This window comes from Molothrus ater, chromosome 5 (genome assembly GCF_012460135.2).
Source record: "Molothrus ater isolate BHLD 08-10-18 breed brown headed cowbird chromosome 5, BPBGC_Mater_1.1, whole genome shotgun sequence".
NCBI lineage: Eukaryota > Metazoa > Chordata > Aves > Passeriformes > Icteridae > Molothrus > Molothrus ater.
This window is the reverse complement of record NC_050482.2, coordinates 54,642,477-54,659,949: the sequence shown is the minus strand read 5'-3', so window position 1 is coordinate 54,659,949 and position 17,473 is coordinate 54,642,477. Positions and strand designations below refer to the sequence as shown.

General features: G+C 42.6%; 1 protein-coding gene across 1 annotated transcript in view; it reads right to left on the bottom strand.

Annotated features, from left to right (window-relative positions):
• The window catches only part of VWF (von Willebrand factor), a 117,128-nt gene that overhangs the window by 83,406 nt on the left and 16,249 nt on the right, over positions 1-17,473 (bottom strand). The window contains exons 7-15 of the mRNA XM_036404921.2: positions 16,987-17,203; positions 14,837-14,959; positions 12,199-12,310; positions 10,361-10,407; positions 7,302-7,438; positions 5,847-5,985; positions 5,161-5,261; positions 2,577-2,772; positions 1,790-2,005 (exon numbers count right to left, since the gene is read on the bottom strand). Of these exons, the coding sequence (XP_036260814.1) occupies positions 1,790-2,005; positions 2,577-2,772; positions 5,161-5,261; positions 5,847-5,985; positions 7,302-7,438; positions 10,361-10,407; positions 12,199-12,310; positions 14,837-14,959; positions 16,987-17,203 (1,288 nt within the window). The remainder of the gene's footprint in view (positions 1-1,789; positions 2,006-2,576; positions 2,773-5,160; positions 5,262-5,846; positions 5,986-7,301; positions 7,439-10,360; positions 10,408-12,198; positions 12,311-14,836; positions 14,960-16,986; positions 17,204-17,473) is intronic.

Here is a 17,473-nt window from a genome sequence, read left to right as displayed (position 1 = left end):
AACTCCATTCACCACCACTCTCTCAGCCCAGCCATTCAGTCTGGGTTTTAACCAATTTTTTACATGCAGCTGCACGAGAGACACAGCCCTTCATAGTGTGGCCTGTCTGCTCCTCCCTTCCAGCATGAAGGGATTGGCTTGGTGCTTATTCATGGTGGGTTACAGGGGTATGAGTCAGGTCTTAAATAATCAAACTGCAACTAAAATAATGTCAAAGATAGGGGAGCTGAAGGCACTTCTTAGCTTGACACAAAGCAGAAATGTTGTGCTACACTAATGACTATGCTCCCTGATACTTATCCACTCCAAATCAAGCAAACTGGCTCTGTCAAGTCATTTCCCAAGAAACCAAATCTCTGGGGATGAAGGCAGGAGTGCAAGACATATTCAGTGCATTGGGCCACCAGCACAAATTACACAACCTGCACATTCACATTTCAAACCCATTAAGAAAGAGGGATTGCTCTCCCTCCCCATGTGTCAGGAGATGTCTAGGGCATTAGGATTATTTAATGGGGGCTGATGGATCTGCAATCAGGGAAATTGTCACTTTGTGCAAGTACAAAGCTCTCTGTAATGTACAGAAAGGAAGAAGCAGCTCTGCACTATTAAAGATTAATTGTGAAAATTGACTTGTTCAATTACAGAAAGAGCAATGGGGCATTATCGCTCCTCTTTCTTTCAGCCTCCAGACCTGCAGAGTTCTGAAAGGATTTTTATTACATTACTGTTCTACTACCTGAACATTTACATAAACTAGGTAAAATATTATAAAACCATGCAGCAGTTTAATATAAACTGAGTTTGTTCTCATTCGCAGCAAGCACTCTACAGCCTGAAAAAGTTGTGTTACTGACCTTGCAGACCCTACCAGGTCAAAGGCCAGAGATGTCTCTCTTTTCCACTTTCTGCACACTCAGTTTATAAATGTTTTTCCCACTCTCTGCTTGGGTAAATGTAAGAGAACAAATCTGGAGAGCTGCCAGGCACACATGCTTTCCCCCAAATTTTTCAATTGTCTTCTTTCCTTTATAACAAAGTTGCTCAGGAAAATGGAAAAATATTCACTTCACAAATATTTATGGGAAAAGTATGTCTGTGCTCAATCGAAATTACATGACAATGGATTTTTTCCTACCTCATTGACCTAAGAGAGAAATAAAAGAAATGAAAGGTGTTGGACTGTTCTGCTCCAGCCTCTTGGCAGTTTGGCTATTAATCTGGTCCTGGATAAGAGAGAGACAGATGTTGGAGAGGCTGTGGTACCTCAATTTTTTGGAGATATTCAAAATTTTTCTGGCCAAAACCTCAGGCAATCGACAGTAATTTAGCCTTGCTGTGAGCAGGGGTGATGCCACAAGACTGCCAAAATTCTCTTCTGATACAAGTTTGTCTTGCCCTTTTGTGCTTCCTCCATAACCCCACGTTCAGGAGTCATTGATGAGGTCAGGACCTGGGAAGCTTGGGCCTCAAAAAAAGGCAGTTCATGGATTACTACAAATCACTTGGGAGATTCCCACCCTAGGACATTCAGAAAGTTTCCAGGTGAGTAGCTGAAAATAGAAACCAAGGGAAAAGTTCTGTGGGGCTGTGTCAGATCAACGCTTCTCTCCCCCACTGCTGAGCAGTCCCTGGGAACACCTTTTGCATCCTTATCAGTGTGAAGGAAAGATTTACTCTCATCGTTTGCCATAAGGAAAATCTGGCATCTCATTCTTTCACACAATGTTGCTAGAAAAATTCCTTCAGGAGGACGACAATAAGTGGGTTTGAGTAGCAGTGCACTTACGGCAGAAATCAGGTTGTCTCCACTCCACCAGGATGCTTTTCCTGGCACAGGCTGCTGCATAATTAGCAATGGCAGAGCACAGGCAATCCTTGCCACTGGAGCAGGAGCAAACATCAAAGCGGCAGTTCTTAACATAGGGAATGGGACTCACTACATGGTGACAAGGTTCAAAGGCAGGAGACATCAGAACTGAGCAGGAATCCTCAGCATATTTGGCTAAAAAGAGAAAAATTACATGCTCATACTGAATCAGTCAATCAACGTGGCTTTCAAGGAAAGCCAGAGAAGCCACAGTAAGCATTTTCTCTTCCTTTTAAAAAAGAAAGTATAACCAAACAAACCCCACAAGAATAAAACAGGATCAGGCAGGCACAGATAGCACCATAGTTCATACATCATGAGCTCTACTGAAAGAATAATGTCTCAATAGTAAAACAAATCAAGGAAAAGCAATGCTCTTATATTCCGTTAGCACTATTTCTGGTGCTGTAATTCCCTTTACAGGGCCTTTGCTTTCTGCTACCTTTTTAAATTTGCAAAATTAAACTAGTTTTTGTTTTCAATTTTCACAAAATATTATGTTTTCCTTATGAGGCTGCATCAATACAAGTCTCTGTGTGTGTGTTTTTTTTTTGTTGCTGCTGTTTATTGGGTTTTTTAAAATATATATTACAGCCACCCTGGTGGCAATGTTAGCAACATTAGGTTCTTCTCTTTATTTTCCTTTTTTGTGTAAATGGAAGATCACCATTTGCTGCACACGTTAATTTTGAATAGAGTTCAGTACCTAAATGAGGATTGAGATTGCAGGGGTCACTGTCTTGTTTTAACAAGTCCTGGCAGTCTGCATTGAGCTTCCAGGAGTTTCCAAAGTCCTCCAGAAGAGATTCCACCATGCCAGAAGGTGTAAGAAAATCATCCCCTTGGTTCCCATCATAATTTCCACACAGCCCGCACATCCTTTCGGAGTAGACTGGGGACACCTAAGGAACACAACATTTGCCTGGTCATCTTCTAGAACAGGTTACCACTGTAGAGGAAGATTTTTTTAAGGAATGAGCCATACACAACTGAATAGTCCAGAAAATTCTCGAACACAAAGCAAAATGCTGCAGACACAATGCCATTGTACTGTATTTTCAAACTTCTAACAAAATTGCTACTGTTAGTAGCTGCAGGACAATTTCTGCACACTACAATGAATTTCAGAGGGTGACTAAGAGAAAAATAGCTTATTTTTATGCCTTGATCAGCAGTCCAGTTTAGTCTTTCGTTGTTCTCACCGTTCATTCATATAAATGAGCAGGGTACCAGTGGGGGTTGCATTTTTTTTAAATGCAATTCCAATGGCACCTGGGAGCATTTCACATTTTAAAGGAAAAGTGGATGATGAAGGAAAGATAAACTAATACCCCCTAAAGCTACTTCATATTAGATATTCCTGCTGCCCAGAGGAACTTCAAGCAGACTAAAAGCAGAATTTCCAACAATCCACAGAGAAGGTGCACTTTTCACCTGTTTTATTCCTGCTGCAAATCAAGGAGCATCTGAAAGATGACCCTAAACGTAGAGGTAAACAGGGAGAAATCTCCTAAGCAACACCTGCATCACAAAGGCACCAATACCTTTTATTTTAGTAGGAACTGTCAGTTTCTGTTAGGAGTAAAGCTCAGGTACATTACAAACACCACATTACAGGTACATTACAAACACAGGAGCTCTGACGCTACATCAGCCCTCTCTATTCATGTAGCTGAGGGCTAGTTTAGGCAGGCTTGCAGGAGTAACCAGTGAAACAAACAAAAAAAAAGTTATAAAAATCCACATTTTTCAAAGAAAACAGTTTTTCTGTATAAATAAAAATAAAAAGCGTCCTCCAAAATATAACCTAATACTACCCAGCATTCAAACACGGGGGTCAGAGAATAAATATGGAGCATCAAAAAGAACAATTAGAGAATAAATATTCTTACTAGTAAGAGTATTACTGCTCCTTCGCGTACTCTGCAGATGGAGCAGTGACTCACACAAGTCCAAATTGTGCAGTATTTTGGAGTGGAAGCTCAAATCACAAGTATCAGGCAGTCACAGAAAGGAGAGCCTTCTTGAGGAACACAGGAAGAATTTTTGCCAGAACAAGGTAATGGAAGTGTATCACTTCCTCCAATTATTATCAGCAATACTTGGCAAGAGGTCAGTCTCCAAATCCAGTATAAAATAACTCTCCAAAAGCAATTAAAGAGATGCTTTAGATGCCCAGCAAGGGAAGGAGCAGACAACTGGAGAAACTGCCACTGCTTTTATGGGTAGATGATCTGGAGCAGAAAATTAGGTTTGTTTTCAATGGGACAAAAAATTTGCCCAGTTGTATGGGTCTCTGACCAGGGAGAAAAATATTTTGAATACTGAGGAAAGCCAAAACTCCTGAGATGTGCTAAGGGCTGAAGTGAATTATTCTAAGCCCCAAAAGAACTTCTAGGACCCTCAGAGCACAGAGATACAGGTTAAATCAAAACAACAACCACAAACCCACAGATGCTTTCTAAAATTATTCCAGACTTTTCTTATCTGTTTTCTTTTCAACTCTTGAACTCAGTTCTGAACTGGCTTTCATAACCCTTGGTGCTGTGCCAGACATGACATTTAAGCCAGATTTTGGGGCAGGGAAGAAGAATGCAAAAGCAACACCATGGTTCAAGGAGGACAGCATTTACCACTCGGCAGAAAATCCCAGGAAAACTGGTTTTCTTGGCAAGACTCCTCTCAGTGAGAGGGATTCAAAGGCAACAGGGCTGTGGTTACACTCCCTTACAGATCATTTCTGTTAAACCTAGCTCAATTTTTCTACACTTTGCTGTGTCTGCAGCACCAACAAAACCTAATTGTTAATCAAGGCTGACTTAAAATATTCCTCACAGTAGAAGGAGCCCACAACACATCTACGAACTGATTTCTATTTCCTGGAAAATATGAGTAACTGTCTCTGGGGGCCTTTCCTTCCCTTTTTTTAAGTCATTCACATCTGTTGGTTTAGACAAGGCAGTCAAAGCAAACAAAAAACAAAACTCCAGTTTGGAGGATATCTGCTGAACAAAACACAAAACTGTTCATGGTTAATAACGGCTGTCATTACACACACATCCAAAAAAAAAGGGGGGGAGGAGAAAAAAGCTACCAAGCTGCTCTAAGATGAAGTGTTTGTTTCTGGAATACAAAAGAACCTGTATATTACTCTGGGAGTAGCAAAAGAGAAAGGAATTCCTAACATGCAACAAAAAGCAATTTCTGACTTCAGATAAGAAAATCTTTGTACATATATGGGTGGAAGGAGAGAGGGGGCAAACAGGCAGAAAAAAACCCAGAAAAACTACCTTCACTAGGAGTTGTCCATGACCATCCCAGTCAATCTGCAGATCATCCCCATAGGTGAGGCGAACTGAACTCCTCACCACACGCTGGACACGGAGAGCACCTGAAGGCAACCACAGGGTGCCAGTAAGCTTTTACAAGATGTAATGACAGGACAAGAGGGAATGGCTTTACATTGACAGAGGGCAGGTTTAGATTGGATATCGGGAAGAAATTGTTCCCTGTGAGGGTGCTGAGGCCCTGGCACAGGTTGCCCAGAGCAGCTGTGGCTGCCCCATCCCTGGAAGTGGCCAAGGCCAGGTTGGATGGGGCTCAGAGCAACCTGGAGTAGTGGAAAGTGTCTTGCCCAAGGCAGGGTGGTTGAACCAGATGATCTTTAAGGTCCAAACCAATTCCATGATTTCAAGCTTCTGTTGAAAAACAATAATTTCAAAAAAGAATAGACCAACAGTGATTTTCACAAATCTCACAAGTGCAGACCAGCTTAATTCTTCTGATTTTAGAGGAGCCAAGTCAAGATCCATCTGCTGCATGGAGAGAAGCTGAAATGACAGAGCTTCTAGAAGACACTGCAAGAGAGTTTGGCATTGAAAACACTCTTTGATTAAGCTGGGCTAAGGCATGTCTAAAACCACTACTAAGCAGGAGGCTTTCAGTGGCTGGCCAGAGTCAGCCCATGTGAACACACCTTGCAGTGAAGGGATCTGTATGTCCTGTCCATTCAGCGAAACTCCTCCTCCGTGTTTCATTTTAATGATGCTGTTGTCCATATCCCGGATCCGGACAGAAGCTGAGCGAGTGCACACGGCATCAGGATCATCTGCACACTGCGGAGAAGGGAAAATCTGCCTCGAACATCAGGTTTTCATTTTCTTGGTGACTTAGTCCCAGAAGGCACTTTCAAAAAATTTGAAAGGTGTTGAGTGTCACACTGGTTTTATAGATCTGGTTTCTGCCTCCCACAAACAGCAGGCTGGCAGCCCTCCCCCCATTATCCCACTAATCATGCACCAGGGCTGAGCTCCCCATCTCAGAACTTGGAAAAGGATCTGTGGGTGTTCCACCAGACCCCTGGCAGTGACCAGCCCCAGAGCTGTGGCAGGAGCAGGAAGGACACCTGACCCATACAGCCTGGGAAAAAAGCCACTCAGTTCACATTACCCAAGACTCCTGAGGTGTTTGTTTTCCCGGCTTTGGGATACCTAGATGAGGAACAGGGATTGCAGGGGCCCCATGTCTCCTCCCTGGTTTCAAAAGGGAAGTTTCAGTGGAAACCTGTCCTGCAGGTTCCCAAGCACTGATGGCTATCAGAGCTCTCTAACGAAGGAGACAGACACAGATGGTATGGAGAACTGTCACAGCCCATTTCTCCAAAGCCTGCAACTTCCCTGGTGCTGCTGAATACTGATACTGATCTCCCCTTCCCTCCTGTCAGTCTCCTGTCTCCATTGCACCTCTCCCTGCCTTCAGTTCCACTGTCCCCGTCACCTTTCTTCCCCTCTCCTTGCCTCAGGGTCCTTTTCAGTCTCTAGGTTTGTTCACCTTTTCCCAAGAACAACTGGTCGATTTATTTCACAACTGTGTAAACCTCCCTGTGACATCCCCCTTCAGGGTCTCCATCCCTCCCTGCACTGGTCTGGCTCCCTTTCCTGCCTCTCTGCAGCTGCCTCTCACCCATCCATCGGGGGGGCAGCAAAGAGAGTCAGAAGCTGCTGTCTAAGTAAAAAAAAAAAAAATCACCAGCCAATCGGACTAAATGGGAAACAAAGCAAGGTACTTGTCCGCCAGTGCACCCTGCTTGATGTCCAAGGAAATGTCTTTTCCCCACAGGCATTAGGGAGGCACCAGCAGCCAGGGTGTTTGGCAAGGAGTGCACCCTCGCCTCTGTTTGTTCAGCTGGCAAAGAGTGAGGGCCCATTCTCCAAACATCATCATGAGTCTCCATCCCCAGGCAGGCTCCTGGCAATGGTGGTGAGGAGAAGCAAAACAGTTATTAACTAAGAAGAAAGACTGCATCTGTTATTTAAACTATTTATCTCATAGGGAAATTACTTCCGTTGGCCTGCGCATCTGCAATTCATGTCATAGTCCCACAGCCCCGCCCACTCTCAAGAGCATGCGCAGAGGCACCAGCCGAGGCTACCTGCACCGTCTCGATGATCACAGAGAAGGAATTTTCCACACAATCCTTGGCAAATAAGTACTGGCAAATCCCACTGAAGGTGAAATACTTGTTGTCAAAGCTTTTGAAATGGGACTGGCCGGTGACAGAGCATTCCCCTAGAAAAAGCAAAAAGCCATTAATCATCCCAGTGCCAGATTCAAGCAAAATCCTGCTCAGCCCCCACAAGTCTCTGAGGGGGAAGAGCAGCCCTGGTGGAACAGGTTGTACAAGGCCTGAACTCCACACAGACCAGAAAGCACCAGCAAGATCCTTATCTCACTGTTTCTTTCTGTAAGACATTACCAGTAGTAACAGAGGAACCAACAACAGCTGGGGAACACAGAATAAACCACAGCCAAGAGCTGAAATTTGTGCCTATGGAAAAGCCTATATTCTTTTCTTGGGATGCCTTAAATACCAATATGTTATTTTAGTATAAAATATTTTATGAGAATGAAGAGCTGGAAGATAATGTCTGTGTGAGTCCTTCCAAGGGTAGAATTTATGTTGGACTTTACCCTGAACCATCATATCAACAAACAGAAAGTTAAAAATCATTCTATAGTTACAATAGCTACATCTAAAGTCCTCACAGAATAATGTGAAAGATGGCCTGGCTGGACCATCTTTCTACTAGAAAAAGGAGCTATTTAAACATATCAACATTTGAAGGTGTTTTGCTAAGTTGTGGTTTTTCAATTCCAGGAAGGCAGTATCCCAATACCACAGCTGGGATTTAGTATCCTGTCATGCAAACACATGGAAAGGCTCCAACTCCACAGAGCTTGCAAAGAAAATCTTCCATATGAGAAGACCGTCACACTTACAGATGATCCCATGGCAAATAAGGTGGGCAGCCACTTCCTCACCCAGAACAAAATACAAGCGCTGGGCCTATACTGGCCATCACCAGCCAAACGTTGGAGAAGGCTTAAATGTTACAAGTTGGCAGGTGAGCTCCATGAGTTATTCTCTCTTTGCTGACTTTGAGTCCCACAGAAGATCTGTCTAATGAACATCATGTGGAAATTTCCCTCTTCAGCATATTATTTAGTGTTTACTATCTTAAACCAGCTGATGCTAAAGTACAGATCCTGAGGATTCCCAGCCTTACACAGCTCTGATTCACCCTAAGAGAAGTCCAGCATCTCCTGGATATTTGTCATCCCTTGGAGTTTGATTCTCTCCAACAAGGAAATGAGGACAGGTTTGAAGCAGAGAACTGAGGACTGCTATCTAAGACAAGTCCCAGCTTTTGGCACTGCTTCTGAAAGGGAATTTACTTTTCTGTTCTGTGGCCAAGTCTTTACTTATGGATCCCTCTGTCTACACCATTTGATATAATGCATCCCATAAAATTTCCTGAAACCTTCTGCCTTCATAATTATTTCCGTTATGATAACAGCTTGAAAGCCTCTTGGTAGTGCCAGCCAGCTCCAGCTTTGGATTCACCTTATCACCAACTTTAAAGCTGGGCAATTCACTCCCACAATATGAAAGCAATCTTTCCTGACAACAAAAAGTTGGTCAAAAGAAAAACAGAACTATCTAAAGTTTATACAAGTAACTACATAAATTTTCTGGACATATGATTTTAGAAATATTTGTGGTGACTAACCAACAATGAAAATATGCTGCAATATTACTTCAAGTAGAGACAAACAGCACAGGTAACAATATAAATTTGGCTACTCTGGGAGGCTTTGCTGCCCTCCCATACTGTCTCAGTACAGTTTATAGAGTTTTTTAGCAGGCACATGTACAACAGCTGCAGGTATACAACATTCAGTCTTGAACAAGCCTAGTAGAAAACTGATTTAGATATATTGGCAGAAGGTACAAAAATAAGCTGCTTTTCTTTTCCACTTCTGCTCATTTGGGACAGCTTCCCAATTCAGGAAAAGGCTGCAATGCTATATTGCCTCTTGCACAGAGCTGGAGATAAACATCGGTTTGCAAGCCTCAATACCAAATTTATCTTCACTTCTATAATCACTATGAAGAAAATGTGGAGTTATGGATAAAAATTTGGCCCACAGAGTATTCATCACAGCCCAGAGAGCAAGGACATTAAAAGCTATAATCTAAGGAAAAACTGAAGTTAGAAAAGCACCTATTTCTTGTTTGTAATCATGCTGCTGGCCATTAGCTAGAAGATGTAATGAATCAGCCTGGGCTGTGTCCTTGAAGCTGTGTTTTAGACAGTGAGATTCTCTGCACTTGAAGAGATCCTTAATAAACAAGCACAGGGGACAGCTCACTAAAAATGTCATCTCCATTTTGAATATTTACATACACCAACCCCCATCCTCTTCCTTAAGTGTTGATATTTTGGGGGAAGTGCTCTTTTGTTCTAAAGCAGGAGGAAAAGGACCATTGATGGGTTAGGCAAGTTTCATGTTATCAAAAAAAGACAGACTTTTTTGATAGAACACCTTAAGATTGTTGCAATTTCCCTAACCTGTGAGGGTTGCACAGTCTCATCTCAACAAAAAACCACTAAAGCCCACAAATCTGCTGTTTTCCTGTCCAGCCATAACCCCAGTCTGCATCTGCAGAGATGCCTCTCCAATCTGCCAGCACCCATGGAAGGCAGGGCAGCCACTTTCTCCCTGAGACTGTGGCTCCTTCACCCACAACATGACCATGAGGGAATTGTGGTCAGTAAGGTACAATGAGAAATTGTACGTGGTCAATTGTATGTGGTCAAAGAAAGCCAGGAGTGTTCCTCTACCTGCAAGCCAATCCTCTGAACATACAGACCCTTATAACTGGCAAACTAAGTAATCAAAGCAGGAACCGGCCTTCCCACCAAACAGGATTTTACGTTGCTACACATAAACCACACAGAGCAATGTCTGACTTGTCTCAAGAGAAGAACTTAAAAGTAGGATCCCAACTGGACTGTACTGGATCGAGCAAGGAAGAACAAAGATTTGCTTTTTTGAGTAAAAAAAAAATACATAAGTGGGGCATGAGTGGGAGGGACGTAGGCAAGGCTTATTTGTCAAAACCTGAAAAGAGTGAAGCCAACATACCTGGGCATTCCCCATTGCTGCAGATCCACATGCCATGTCGACAAATGCTAGGAAAGAGATAGTAGCAAGTTAAGTAAGAGTACATGAATATAAATTTTCTGTTGCACATTTTTCCCAAAAACCTGAAAATGGTCATCTGTCCCAGGGAAGTTAGATCAGTCCCCAAAATTCCTTCCATCTCCCATAACTTCATTTTTTAATGTATTCATCCCTTCTTCTCATCATATGACAGCAACTGCTGATAAGATGAATGGGTATGGTGGCAGAACTCAAGGATTTCTGGGTTTCCCTGTCAAATCTCTGTGTTTAATGGAATTTTCAGCTATATTCCACTAATGTGGAATGAGTTCAATGCAGTTCTCAAGGTATATCTATCAAAACAACAGAATCACAGGGGAAAAAATGTTTGAAGGGACTTCTAGGAAAATAATTTACTACAATCCCCAACTCAGAGAAAGCAATGTCAAAGCTAGATCAGGTGGGTGAGGACCTTGCCCATTTGAGTTTAGAAATATCCAAGATGAGGTCCCACAATCTCACTGAGCAGCTGTCCCAGTACAGCACTGGAAAAGGGAGAAGAATTTTTCTTTGTGCCAAAACAGAATTTCCTTTTCAGCTTATCTCCATTGCTTCACAGCCTTTTGCTGTTTGCCTCTGAGAAGAGTTTGACCCCATCCTCTTCACAGCCCATCTTTATTAGGCAGTGAAAATTGCCTCTCTAGCCCTTAAACAAATCTATTCTCCTTTACTTCTTCTTACATCAAACTCCCTTGCTGTGATCAACTCCAGTGTCTTCCACAACCCCCTCTGCACTCCTTGGTTCAAGAGCTACTTTATTCTTCTCATTCCTTTAATTATCCCAGCCCCTGAAAACCATTTGTGGGGAGGCAGATTATTGAGGATGTTAAATGCAGAGTCAATGGAATGACGTTCTCCACAGCAGCATCAAATTTGAATAATAGGAAGCAGTAACAAAACACAAGCAATAAAAAACCCAGCCTGTCAGGCTACACTCATCTCCCAAGAGCACTAAGACTGAACAATGCGGCCAAGCTCAAAGCTGCCGAGGACTGCACGGAAAAAGATAAAATGCTAATGTCATGGTTATGGCTTTTGTTCTGGGACATGTGGTGCAGGTAATGAATAGCTGCTGATTAACAGGGATGATGCACAGACCACCTTTCTTCTGCATGTCATGGCCTTCATTGAGTTCTCCTCCTTCTGTGCTCCAATTGGAAACTTCTGAGTAAACAGTTGTCCAAACTCCTTGCACAAATATGTCCACATTGAACACAAAACCAGATCAGGAATATGTGACTAATTCCTCTTCCTTTCTTTAAAGTGCTGTTTTTTCCCTCCAGTCTGGTACTCAGGAGTGAAAGAAAAATTGTGGGCCATGCTAGGAAGACTCATTAGCCCTGTAACAATTTCCAAGGACGTGCCTTAGGCTAACTCCTCTTGGAAAGAAATGGGGTTTAGAGGTTAAATACACTTAGGAAGTCAAAACAAAGACACCACTGCTGACACTACCCAGACATGGGAACCTGCTGGTCTGTCTTATCCACAGGAAACAGGTAGTTCTCTGCTCTTTGAAGGAGTGTGACCTTCATGTTGTTCTATCAGATCAAATCTCCCTTTGAAAATAGAGCTGATTTTGCCTTTGTGAACAGCTCACTTCTTGGAAGGGGCTGGGAATTCCAGTAAAAGAGCAAGCCCTTTGCCAGTGAAAGGAAATTTTTTAAAGGTAGAGAGATTTCTAGAAAGATAATGCAAAGCAGTCACTGACCGGTGTGCAGTACTTATCTAGAGCAACCACACCAGAGCAGCACAGGGTTTACCATGAGTTGCAGTCCTGGGAGATGGTGAAGCCAGGAGGATAATGTTTTCCAGAGTGGATGCAGGAGCAGTCAGAGCTTTCAATGCAGTGGTCACCATCAAGGAGCAGCCCCTCTGGATAGGTCAGGTAGCATCAGACACCCATATCACACACACAGGGACAGAAACATAAATACAATTAGATTTTGTTGTTCTTCATGGACTTTGCCAAGACTTCATATGCATTATTATCCATACTTAGTCATAGACAACAATAAAAAGGAATGAGGCTTGCCAAAAAGCCTCACACGGGCAGGTGTCTGCTTCCCTTCTGGTGCTGCCTCTCCCTCAGACCTGCTGAACAAAGCATTCCTGGTGCTGCCAGAAAAGCTCCTTGCTTAGTACATCCTCAGGTCTAGAACACATGTTGGGACATAGACAAATTAAACACAAGGAGCACAATCAAAGTTGGTAAAAGTTGGCCTGGGACTTGACTGTTGGAAAAACCATGAACTTCACTGGCTGCAGTAAAGGGTGGCCACAGAAGGTCTTGTATTCGTCATAAGAGAACCAAAGATGAGGCAAAGTGAGGAATGAAGAAACAAATTTGGACACCATTTAAGTCCAGCAGAGACTTAAGAAAGTCTCAGACTCTTAGCAGAGTCTGAGAGAAAGAAGCCACTTCTGAACATCTGCAGAGGCAAAAAGCAAAAGGGCCAGCTTCCCAACTTCAGTCCAGCTGCTGAGGTTTCTATATTACACAGCTATAATTACCTGTTCTATAGAGAGAGCTCTTTGTACTCTAAGGATAAACAGAGGCACAAAGGAGTTAAAAGGTTATTCTAAGGTAGAAACTTGTCCTTGCTTCTATTGCTAGTTTATAGTGCTTTCTATTCAACCCCCATATTGAGAGAGAGTTGATATTCTGCCATTTTCAAAAGAGCTGCTGTGGCAAAACATTTGTTTTCTTGAACACCCCTGTCCCTTCTCTTTGAGTGACTCCTTCCAATCGCCTGCAGAGATTTTGGCTCTTTTCCCTGGAAGCAGCAGCCATCACTGATCCCAAGACCCAGATAAGTCTCCTTTCTCTTATTCTTCCTATAGAGCTGCCTGGAAAGATCTTGGCTGTTGAGAAAATCCTTCCAGTGAGAGAATCACAACAAGGTCTGAGCATTTAAGAGTGCTGTGACTCTCCAGAGAACACAAGAAAACAGAATGCCTGTCTTTTTTTTCCTGGCATGAGTAATTCCATTTACAGCAATTAATGTAACCGTGAGGGCATTTAACAGAGGGGAAAAAAAAAAAAAGAAGACATTGGTCAAACATACTTCAGATCCTGTTTGCCCTTGGAGTACTGGAGGGAAGCTAAGTGAAGGTAGAATCCTCATCAAAAATCCCTCTAGTCATCTGTCAGATCCTCCTGGTTTTCTCCAGGTTCTACTTTTCTGGCTGTACAACAAAGAGCAGTAAAAGTTTTGAACTGCTGATTGTTATTCTCATGCCCTTTACCGTTTCTGTGGAGCTCCTACTTCTCCACCTCTCAGTTCCTCTCTCCTTAGACCTTTCCCATGCTGAACAGACCAATGCATCTACCAAAGGAAAAGTACAGCAAGAGCCCTTGTGCAGCCAGAGGATTAATTAAGCTCCTTCAGCTTTCTCCAACACTTCCAGGACTGCACAAATACAGTAGCTGGATCCTTCACAAATACAGTAGCTGGATCCTTCACAGCAAAATAATCTCCAGAGTCTGGTTACATCACCTGTCTGTCACCTTTGCAGGTCCTGCCACACTTCTGAACCTCCAGTAAGGAAGAGACTGGCAGCTGAATGGGAAACTATCAAACTCTGAATGCAGTGACTCCTCAAACAAGGCTGACATTGTCATTATTGCCTTGTTTTGGAAAGCAAAGCTCTGCAAACCTCCGTCACACTTGGCATCTTGTACAAGGCGACCCTAAACACCTGTGTGCATTTACAAAGCCCAGACAGGCTGAAATGCAGAGACAGTCCTATTCAAAACAAACAAAGCACCCAGTGAACAACAACAAAAAAAAAAAAACAAAAAACCAAACCAGCTAGAAATGGAAGCATATGGAGCTTTGGAGCCAGGAACCAAGCTCTCCTCCTGCAGTTAAGTACAACAGACAGAAGTAGAAAATGGGTGCGGCTGGGCTGTTCCCTTTAATCCAATCAAATCTCCTGTATGGAAGATTCAATAATAAATTAAATTATTCACCTAAATGATGAAGAACTTTGAATTTGCAGTGCAAGCTTTATATGTACTGTTTTTCTGCAAGAAATTCCTTCAGTGCATTCTCTGCTGTTTCTTCCCCTAACTGTATTTGCCTCTAACCCAAGCAATTCAGGAGTACATCAAAGGCAAGCAGTCTCTCACCAAGAAATAAAGGCAATCTTGGAATATTAGTTGGTACTGATTTTCACAGAAACATTTACTTTTTAGTTGGCCCTGAAAAATGGCCCTTTCATGGAGTGAGCATACAGGTGCTACAGAAACTGGATTATTCTAGGGCATGGTCCCAGAAAAAAGAAGTGTTCCTGATTTCAAGAAAATTTAAGGGTAGACACAGCTTTCTTTCTTCTAATAAAATAGTAGCTTGACTGCCAAATTTTTCTCTGTAAATAACCCAGTAAATAAATTACCAGGGCATCTGCAGCCATCAACACATTGTCCATGACACACTTCATTGATATTCAGACTCTGGCAGGTTTTGGCACATGGGGATACACACTCCTTATATTCCATGCCAACTGGACACCTTGGCCCTGAAACAATTAAAAGAAATTAGAAATGCAAATTCCTCAGTAACTCTTAAACCAAAAAATCCTTTCATTATCAAGGGCTGAACTACAGAGACAAAAAAAAGTCATGTCAGTTTCCAAATGATTATTTCTTTTTTAGAAGCAGAACATTTTAGAAATATTTGATTTTCAATTTGCTGCAATATCATCTGTCAGGTAGCATAGTAAATACTCAGAGGTTAAAGCCAATTTGCTTTCTAATAAAATGAATCTTAATAACTAAACCCAAGTGCATAAAGAATAATAAACCTAGGGAGAAGTTTTGTAATAATATCTAAGCAATTTGGACAGACATGGTTGTTTTGCACCTTTAAGCCATGCACTTACTCCACTCATTTGTGAAATTATCCTGTTTGGTGTTTCTCCTGGGAGAACCAGGAGACAGTTAAAACTCTGAAACCCCATCCTCCTTCTTCCAGAGAACCACCAGTTCAGGATAACACCCATGCCTGGTATCTCCACTGCTGCCATTATCTAGGCCAGGCTACTACGCAAACACATTATTACAGGCATTCCTTCTCTTCAGTGCATACACACACCATGTCCTACAATACTGCGGGGGCATGAAGTGGGAAGAAAAAGTTAGAGACTGCCCTTTCCAAGCCAATCCTCTGCTGAAGTAGTGGGAGGGTAACGAAGAAGTGATCTTGCCCTGGGTGCCCTCAGCTCAGGCACCAACTCACACTTGCACAGTGTGCCCAGCACTAGAGCCCTTCCCACACAGCAGAGTATTCCATACTTTCATCATCATCATCATCTCCTGAGAAAGCACCATAGCACAGATGAAGGGTGATAGAAAATTAAGCTCCCGCTGTGGCAGTGGGACACTTCCCTCTTTCCTGACTCAGGAGAAAAAAACCAAACTGCAGCTCGTGAATTCAAGGGTTAGAAATGAGCTCCAAAGCTCCTGGGATTACAGAAAGGCTCATTTAACTCGTGGCTTTTAATCAGACTTACAAAGAGCCCCAGCAAAAATGGGTTACCTGGCTCACACCCTGAGCAAGGAGATGAGCTTTAATAGATCCCTTTTATGTCCCAATGGAAAGGTAATAAAATACTGCTAGAACTCAGACTGTACAATCCCTAGAACAAGTGGCTGGCAGCATCTTGCTGCCCTAACCACAGTCTGAAGGCACAGATTTCTTCAGTGGCCAATAGCAGAATATCTTTACCAGAGAACAAAGTGTTATCAGTACAAATCAGACAGTTTACCCCATGTAGTCAATTTACACAAAGATCCCAAGGAAAATGTCCTTTCTCATAACAAAAAACCATGAGAAAAAGCACTGAGAACATGACATTAGTGGATTTTTAAAATTATTTATTTAATGCTCTCTATTAAACCACAGTTCTCAGCAGTAGGTGGAAACATGACTTTTCCTCTATAAATACAATCCATCTCAGTCAGTCTTTGCACTTCCTTGTTGCAAAACCTCAGCACAGATACAATCAGGACCTCTGAATTCAGCAAAATTGGGCTAATAAAGGCAGCAGTTCAAGATGCAATCAGGATCTCTAAACTAGACAAAAATTAGATTAGAAAAGGCAACATCTCAATTTCAAGGCAATTGATTCAAGCAAATAAAGGGTGAAACAATTGTCTTTATGCAAAAACGTTAGAGAGCATTTCACAAAGATGCTGACTTAAAATACAGGCTGGAAAATGCCATGTGTAAAATAGCACCTAAACATCCTAGTCTATACGTTTGTGTATCAAATAAGTCTTCACTGACTGTGTACACTGTGGTGGGACATGTAACAGCTCAGGATCTTCTTTGTAAACAGTTCAAAAAATACTGCATTAGGGACAAGAACTTCTAGTAAAAGATGGGTGATGGAGAGCTGAAAGGGGGAAGTGAGCAAAGGCACTTCCTATAAATGAACCAACCTCCTAAAATACACCATCTGCTTTTAGCTGCAGGACAAAAATCTGCAAGACAGGCACAATCCTATTGGGGATGAGCAGCCTAGGAATAAATCTGCCAGCTTACTGCACGAGCTCTCTTCAGGCCACCCCTCCAAAATGACTCCTTCATGAGCGCAGCTCCTGGCATACTCTAGGAAGGCAGGGCAGTGACAGTCCACACCCTGGGGACAGACACAGATGTCTCTTTCACAAAGGCTGATGAATGGCTCAGGATCCACTCGATGGTGGCACCGGGAGAAGGTCAGCGATGTGCTCAGCAGCTGGCAGGTTTCCAGGACGCCCTGCACAAGAAGTTAGGAGCAAAGGGACAGAGAGAGAGAAAAGGGGACAAAATTACCTCCTGTAGTCTCAGGAAGACGGGAAAACTCAACTTTTCCAAACACATCATCACCACTGTTGTTAACAACATCACAGCTCTTATTTAAGAGCGAGCTCTACCCATTTATTCACTACATGCATGGATACATTAATATACTGATTATTATAAAATGGAGCATCACATAAGGGATGCTTCACACAGAAACACATCAGTCAGTCAGTCAGCAAAAGGA